At 35.0% G+C, this 8,738-nt stretch overlaps 1 protein-coding gene across 1 annotated transcript; it reads left to right on the top strand.

Annotated features, from left to right (window-relative positions):
* Positions 1 to 921: 921 nt before the first annotated feature.
* LOC116126229 (eugenol synthase 1-like) lies at positions 922 to 3,504 on the top strand. Its single transcript, XM_031411935.1, has 5 exons — positions 922 to 1,120; positions 1,221 to 1,355; positions 1,439 to 1,667; positions 1,996 to 2,199; positions 2,338 to 3,504. Exons 1-5 carry the CDS (start codon positions 929 to 931, stop codon positions 2,535 to 2,537), a joined length of 960 nt encoding a protein of 319 aa, XP_031267795.1. The 5' UTR covers positions 922 to 928; the 3' UTR covers positions 2,538 to 3,504.
* Positions 3,505 to 8,738: the final 5,234 nt, after the last annotated feature.

The following is an 8,738-nucleotide window of genomic DNA, read 5'->3' as shown; positions in this document are numbered from 1 at the left end:
TAATTATTTAGCTAAAGGCCACTGCGTACGTTTTCATCGATCAGCAACTGACCGACCAACTAGCCCCCGCAGGTTCCAAATCCAACGGCTAAGGTTGTTTTGGGATGAGAAAAATAAAAGAAAATGACTATTCCACCAGACTCTCACAGATTCCCATATCTATGCATTTAAATAAAAATTATTGGAAAAAGGTAAGTATACAAAAACTTTATGTCATTATGAGGATTTAATAGGTACATTTTAGAATATTAAAATTAATTAATATTTAATAGTCGTCTTAATTAGAAACATTCTCAAAAAATAAAATGAATATCAATAATATGAAGTTGGGAATTCAATTTTGGGTTTCGAACTACAATTGATTTGATAACACATTTTCTTTAATTATAAGATATTAAGATGAAACAATTTAAAATACAACAAGGTATCACATTCATATCATACATATCACACTCCAGTGAATTTATGATATCTTTGAATTTTTTTTCTCTCCTCTCTCTTTAAATTAATTTTGATATGTGATTATCAGATATTTATAACTACTTGATATATATATATATATATATATATATTGCCTTATAGTATATTATATTATTAGCACCGTCATACTATAGACTTTTCATACTGAGATAAATGATATAATTTAATAGTCAAATTAACTGTCAAATTTATTTTGAGCATTGCGGGTTAATATATAATAATACTATGCATATAAAATTGAGATTTTAACTTTATATCCCAAATATGGCAACAAAGTGTTAGTACCAAATTAATGGTGTGTTAGTATCATATATTAATTTCAAGTTGAAATAAAAAGTTAACTTTCCCATAATTAACTTATAATGCAACACATCAATGACATCCAACCATATATTATTATAAATATATAACACAGATGAAGAGATGGAGATGAGGGTGAAAGGGAGCAATGGATAGTGAGGCAACGAATAAGATCCTGATATTCGGGGGAACTGGATACATAGGCAAGTATATGGTGAAAGCAAGCATTTCTTTAGGCCATAAAACATATGCTTATGCTCGTCCAATCTCAGAGAAAACCAGTCTCTCCAAGCTACAACTACACAAGGAGTTTCAGTCCCTCGGTGTCATCATTGTCCAAGTAATTAATTAATACTCCCTCTCTCTCTCACTCTTTTTATTCCATATATTTACAGGAAACTTCATTTTTAATAAGTTAAAAAGGAGAAATGAAAATGCAGGGAGAGCTAGATGAACATGAGAAACTTGTAAGTGTAATTAGGGAAGTGGACGTGGTGATATCTGCACTAGCTTATCCTCAAGTTCTTGACCAATTCAAGATCATAGATGCTATCAAAGTTGCTGGTAATATAAAGGTAATGTTTTATATATATATATAAGGTTTTCATTTAGGAATTTTTATTTAATTAGTAATAACCAGCTTATTTATCTTTGGTAGAGGTTTCTTCCATCAGATTTTGGATGTGAAGAGGACAGGGTGAGACCTCTACCTCCATTTGACAATTTTCTAGAGAAAAAGAGAAGAATCAGAAGGGCAATAGAAGCAGCCGGGATTCCTTACACCTTCGTTTCAGCTAATTGCTTCGGCGCTTACTTTGTTAATTTCTTGCTTCGCCCATATGACCAACCAGAACATATACTTGTCTACGGCAGTGGTGAAGCAAAAGGTAATATTTATTTCAACAAAATATTATATCGTAATTTCACTATAAGTAGATAGTAAATTAAGGGGCTTTCTCCACCCCGTAAGGTTTAATTAAATAACAATATTCCCTCTAAAATTTCTTAAATAACATAAATCTTTGAACCTTTGGTATGCCGTTAGAATTTATAACATGATAGATTAATAAATATATATATAATTGCCCTTCTATCATTTACTTTAATATCAAAAATTTAACGATAGTGGAATTTCTATTATTATAATAACTACGGAAAGAACTTTGTTATGTGATTATACCTAACCCTTAATTTGGCATTAACATCTATATGCAGCTGTGTTAAATTATGAAGAGGATATAGCCATGTGCACAATCAAAGTGGCAAATGACCCTAAAACGTGCAATCGAGTTGTGATTTATCGTCCTCAAAAAAATATCATATCACAACTTGAATTGATCTCACTTTGGGAGCAAAAGACTGGTCGTACTTTCAAAAGGGTTCATATTGCAGAGGAAGATTTAGTGAAACAAGCCGAGAGTAAGAACTTCGACTACAATTTATTCATTCCATTTACTCCATAATAATTTCGAAATTGTCTCATTTATTTGTGGGTAAAATTTTCATTAATTTTTTAACAATCATATTAAATTTAATGCTTAAATGTTTTAATTGCAGCCCTACCACATCCAGAAAATATACCAATATCCATTCTACACTGCATATTTGTAAAAGGTGAAATGATGAGCTTTGAACTTGATAAGAATGACATTGAGGCTTCTAAGTTGTATTCAGATTTTCAGTTCTCCACAATTGATCAACTTCTTGACATATATTTGTCTGATCCTCCGAGGCCTGCAATTGCTGCGTTTGAATGATCTTCAACTCTTTTTCACTCTTCAGTTCAAAACCTATACGTTGAAGTCTTATATATGTATTTCCATTTCTTTCTTTTCAAATAAAAGTTTTATTGTACTTTCTTTGTTGTAGGATATGTTTAACAATATGAATTGGAGTTGAGCTTCATTACCATAAAAGGAAAAAAAATCAAATAATAATGAATGTGAAAATGCATCAACATTCAACAACAATATTATATGTTCTTTGCGATATTTACATCAGTAAATTCAATCCTGTTAAATGTAATTTGTTGTTTGAGCTTATGACGGCCTTATTATTATAGGATTTTCTTCAAGTTCTGGTTGACAATGTTTTGAAAGCTGGCCCCACCGGTTGGACCGGAAACTGGGTTGTAATTTGGGTCAATCACAACTAAACTCGGCTATATCAAGTAACCCGGAGTAACCCACGGTTGAACCGGAAGAATAGTAGCGAACCGTCGATCTAACCGGCTCGGGGTCTAAACCGGGTCACTAATAGAGGAAAACCGTTCTGCAGCTGCCTCTTCAAAGTTCAATTCAACTCGTAATCTACATCAAAGATTTTCTTGATACAAGCAAGAGGGAGCTGGTGGTTCTTGAAATCGTTGACTTGATCGATTTCTTAACACTGGCAAGACCAAAATATTTGGAGATGTTGTTGTTGCTGTTGAAGGAGGTGGTGAAAACTGAAAAGGCGCGGCGACAACAGCAGTAGAGGAAGGAGGTTGGGGCTATGGGTATGAGGAGGATTGACCTTGCTGGGTGTTCTCCATTGAATTTTGATTATGATTATGATTAAGATTTTTGATGATGATCGGGGATTGGTGATGTTTGTTGGATGATTAGAATGTGGATAGAGGTGAGTTTATTTGATAGGATGTGGGAGATGTGTTTGCGCGGGTAGCGATGAATGAAGAAATGAATGGTTGAGATTTTGTTTGAGAGCAAGAGGATGGAATAAGGATACGGTACATATATGAGATAAGATTTTGTTAGATTCTCATTTTCACGTTTTTTTTATGTTTATATTAATATATTAATATTCTTTTATTATTAATTAGATAATTTGAATATCATTTTATTCTATTTTTATTTTTATTTTTATCATAAATCTAATTTAATCTATTTATTAAAATTATCGAATTTCAATTATTATTTTAATATCATTCTTTTTTCATTCAAGTTCCAGAAGTTTGACCCCTCTCTCTAATTTTTTGTTTGTTTTCGTATTCAATTCAATTCAATTTTTAATTTTATTAATTTATTTGCCTTTAATCTATTTATTGTCTTGTTCATTAACAACTTAATTCAAAGTTTAAGTTAATTTTTTCTTTTTCTGAAATCACATTTAAGCCTCTATTAATTTTTATTATTACATCATGCTGACGTTAGCATGATGACGTCACCGATTCGACCTATCAGTTGGATCGATCAACATGATATCTAAGCCTTTCATCGGGTTAAGGTCTGGGTTGGATCTTAAAACATTGGTTGAGACCTTAGTTGAAATCAAATATCCAAGATATATTTATAGTAGACTAATTCACAACCTATATAAGAGGCAATTGCTTCTTAATCATAAAATACTTCAAAGATGAAAAAGTTCCATGCAATAGTAAGGAATTGTTGACATGTGACATGTACCAGACTGGAATAACACTTTTTTTTTTTTTTTTTTTTAAAGGTATATGAGGTATTCTACATTGGAGCCTGCTTAATTCTCAAGGTCATATAACACCCTACATCAAGGGTGGATACAGTACTAGTTCATGGCCCACCCTCAAATTTTAAAAATATTAATATGTACAATTTCTAGATTTTAGTCTACCTTAACAGAAATATTAATGGACAAAAATATTGGATCCGTTTGGTTTGCTATTTCCTACCCTACCCTAAACCCAATTTTCAAAATACAGTTTGGTTTATTATTTAGATAATAGAATCCTAAAAACAGGATTCTGACAGATTTTTGACCATTGAAGACAAAGTTTGCAGTGCTGTCTTCTTTAATTTCACTTTCTCTTTTCACTGCTTCACCACCATTAGAAACCATCTTCCTCTCAATTCCAACAACACAAACCCACCGCACATTGTCTGACCTTCCACCAGCAAAGACAAAACAAACCCACCGCACATTGTCCAAACAACCTTCCACCTGAATCAGAAAACAACCCCATAGGACCACCCAAACACATTATTCCACCATTATCACAACAGAAACGCATCGCCACCACCCATCACCATCTGCCGCCATCATCACAAAACAAAACCCACTGTCACAAACCATCCACTGCCACCATCATCACAAAAGCAAACCATCATCATAATACCATCGTCCATCGTTCATTGTCTGCCACCTTAGAACCACCACCATCGATCAGGATCTGCCACGAACCACTACCATCGTTGTTTTTTTTGCCACAAACCACACCCATTGTTGTCTTTTCTGCCACGAAGATATCCTGTCATCGCCAATCTGCCATGAAGATCTGCCACGAAGATATCTTGTCATCGCCAATCTACCATGAAGATCTCCCGTCGTGGCCGATCTGCCGCGAAGATCTCCCGTCGTCGTCGATCTGCCACAAAGATCTCCCATCGTTATTGATCTACCGTGAAGATCTCCCGTCGTCATCGATCTACCACAAAGACCTCCTGTCATGGCTGATCTACCATTAAAATCTCCCGTCAGTCCTTATCTGCCACGAAGCGAAGATCAATGTCGTCGATTTGCCACGAACCACCATCATCGTCGCCTCAACATGAACCGACTCCGACCATCTGATACGAACAACACATCACCATGCAAATGTAATGGCGTATTTGCTTTGACAATTTGCATCAATATATGTAAATATATAAAGCTAAAATAAGTAAAAAAAAAAAAAAAAAAAGTTTTTTATTTTGTTGGTATTGTTTTTAAAATTTCAATCTTTACAGGGAAATATGTAAATTGTGAAAGGGACAAACAATAAAAAGATTGTAAGAACAAATTACGATCATATGAACAGATGTCACTATAATTTATCCCGACGTCGCAGAATTGATTACTACTTGTAGCAAAGGCGAAAGTTTCGATGTTTTTCTAGACTTGGAGTTCGTCATACACCCTGTTGGTCAACATTGCCTATATCTTCCCCTACATTGACGGCTTCAAGCAATGTCGGATCGAACGAGGTAATGGTTTATCTGTGTTTACTTTATTATGTTTAAATGTGCGTATGTGTGTTTGTAATGTGTTTAGTGATTGGTATGGTGTCCCAATCTTGGTTGTCGTTCTCACTGTACAGTGATTAGATGAGTGATACTGTGAACTGGTCCGTTGAGATAACCCACAAATTTCTAATCCTGTTATTTAAGTGGGCGAAAACTTCACTCGGTACTTCAATGAAAACAGCAGATTACTAGGAAATGTTGGATGACTTATCATCATTGGCTGGGAGGAGACTCAACATGACACAACTAACCTCTAAGTACTTTTGCTTGTGAAAAGTATATCAAGCATGGAAAAAATTGCTGCAACACATTGGCTTCGGGTGGGATCATGAGTCGCAAAGTCCAATGTGTCCCGTACAGGTTTGGCAAGAATATGTCAAGGTAAATTTTAAACTTTTTTAACTAATATTAATCAGCGACACCGTATTTGTTCGCATTTTTTTTTTTTTTTGGGACTGCTAAATATTAACATATTTTTATTTTGCATTACCAACAAAACCCACAGGCACAACAATTCTACCACAAGGGACTTCCTCACGAGGAGCTTTATGAAATCATATTTGAGAAGCAAACTGCCACTAGGAGATAACACATCTATATCTTAACCAGTGGAGAACTTCACTTCTTCCAATCAGGGCACAGTTGACATTGCTGATAGTGATTTTAAACCTGATCCAGATCGGACGACAAAAGAAAAATGGCCAAACACATCTGGTCATGGAAGACCAAGAAAAATGAGGAACAGAAGCAGCCCGAGACAGGCACTTATGGATATCATTGGCAGATTAATGAACGTTCGTGTGGAGAGGCGGAGTATGGATCAAGGGCTAGTAATCGCAGTGGAGATGAGGGAGACGAAGAGAACATCGGGCTAGTAATCGCAATGGAGATGAGGGGGACGAAGAGAACACAGGTGCTCCATCTGATCCATTTTCTATGAGCAATTGTATTGACATCTTGACGACCATGCAAGTACCCACAGAGTTTTACATGTTAGTTGTCAAGTACTTATATCAAAATCTAGGGTGGCGGGAGGTATTCATGAAACTCCTGCCCGAAGAAAAGGCTAATTGGATTTATAATAACTTTCGCAATTTGTAGATGACACTGTATGTCCTAAGTGTTTGCCAACACTTTTGTATGCACCAGTGGGCACTTGTCCTTTTATGGTTAAACCAAACTTCTATTCAACACCTTAATTTGAAAATGTCCCCAACTGTCTACTACTGTATGAACTTATTCATTGTGCTGTTGTTTTATGTGAAAGTACATGTTTCATATGAGTTTGGGATTGTCATTAGAATTAATATTGACTATTATATTTTGCTAAGTAGTACAATAACTATTAATTGTTGATCAATGTTTTACAAATGTGCAGGTTTAAATGGCGTCGTCTAGTCGTATAGGAAGAAGACGACGTTCTGCAGATGAGGAAAAAGAAATACTGACAGATATAACCATTGCACTCTACGGTGTTACCGCATTAGAAACAGCTGGGCTTCAACTACGACATACATCCATATTAACTGGTCATGAGTACATGTTAGAAGTACTTAATGGTCATGCTGACAGGATCTTTGATAAGTTCCGCATGGACAAAGACTGTTTTACATACTTATGTTACATTTTGGCATAGTAAGGGAAATTGCGACCAACCAGGAGAATGAGTATAGAAGAACAAGTTATGATATTTCTGACAATCGTTGGTAAAAACTAGACAATCAAAACGATGATGGAGGATTTCCAACATTTGGGTGAGACGATCTCTAGATATGTTGGCAAAGTTTGCGAGGCGATATGTGAGTTGAAGACAGAGTTTATCAGGCCACCTAACTTCAGTGATGTTCCATGGGAAATATCAACCAACCGAAAATATTACCCTTTCTTTAAGGTACTTCTTCATTATGTTTTCTATTCGTGAATAATTAAGTTCATTGTGTTATTAATGTTGATAGTCGGCTAATATGACTAAAATTTAATTTTGATGATAGGACTGTATTAGAGCCATTGATGGCACACATGTATATGCTTCGGTTCCACGAGAATTTAGCGATGGGTACCGGAATCACAAAGGATCGTTGTCACAGAATGTAATAGTTGTATGCGACTTTAGGATGATGTTCACTTATGTCGTTACTGGATGGATGGATCTGTGCATGATTCAAGAGTTTTAAATTCAATTCTTGATAATCCTAATTCTGGATTCCCACATCCTTCACCAGGTATAAGTATTTTTTTGACGTATTATGGCGTATTTGCTCCACTGTTGAGGCCCTAGAATTCAAATAACATGGTTGATTTTAATACAGGGAAATATTATTTGGTTGATATAGGTTATCCAAATAGAGAAGGGTTCCTCGCCCCTCATAGGTGAGTGGCTTACCATATTTCTGATCACCGCTGTAATCGAAGGGGGCCATAAAAGTTGTTTAACTACAGACATGCTTCACTCCGCAATGTTGTTGAGAGAACCTTTGGTGTTTTAAAAAGACAGCTCCGTATTCTGAATGGAATGAACAATTACCTGGTGGACAAAGAAGGGAAGATTGTTATGGCATGTTGTATACTTCATAATTTTATCAGAATGTACAATAAGGATATCTTCGAACGGTATACTGAAAATACGAGTAATGAGCAAATATATTATGATCGCCAAAACGAGGCAGAAGATGGTGGAAACAGAGAAAGACCGAGTCAACCGCAACAATGTATTATAGACAACATGACGACTGTACGGGATAACATAACGACTGAACTGTGGGCAGCAAATATGACCATGTCATAGTTGTTAATGGAGTATACGTGTAACAACGATTCTAAGGGTTGATAATTAATACCTTTGTCATATATGTATTAATGTGGTGTTTTTAAACAGTTGGATTAGTACTTGAAATTAATATGGGTTTTTTTTTTTTTAATATTTACTAGTTACGAAATTACCAATAAAATGTTTAATACTATTAAAATGTAACTTGATAAGTT

Source organism: Pistacia vera, unplaced genomic scaffold, assembly GCF_008641045.1.
Source record: "Pistacia vera cultivar Batoury unplaced genomic scaffold, PisVer_v2 Contig177, whole genome shotgun sequence".
NCBI lineage: Eukaryota > Viridiplantae > Streptophyta > Magnoliopsida > Sapindales > Anacardiaceae > Pistacia > Pistacia vera.
Note: the sequence above shows the minus strand (reverse complement) of the source record. Positions and strands in the feature narration are given on the sequence as shown.

What these genes read in the sequence shown, in the direction of transcription:
- LOC116126229 (XM_031411935.1), top strand. Translation starts at nt 929, where the DNA reads ATGGATAGTGAGGCAACGAATAAGATCCTGATATTCGGGGGAACTGGA. An exon ending in TCGGTGTCATCATTGTCCAA is followed by an intron (nt 1,121 to 1,220) that starts GTAATTAATTAA and finishes ATGAAAATGCAG; the next exon opens with GGAGAGCTAGATGAACATGA. An exon ending in CGGCAGTGGTGAAGCAAAAG is followed by an intron (nt 1,668 to 1,995) that starts GTAATATTTATT and finishes ATCTATATGCAG; the next exon opens with CTGTGTTAAATTATGAAGAG.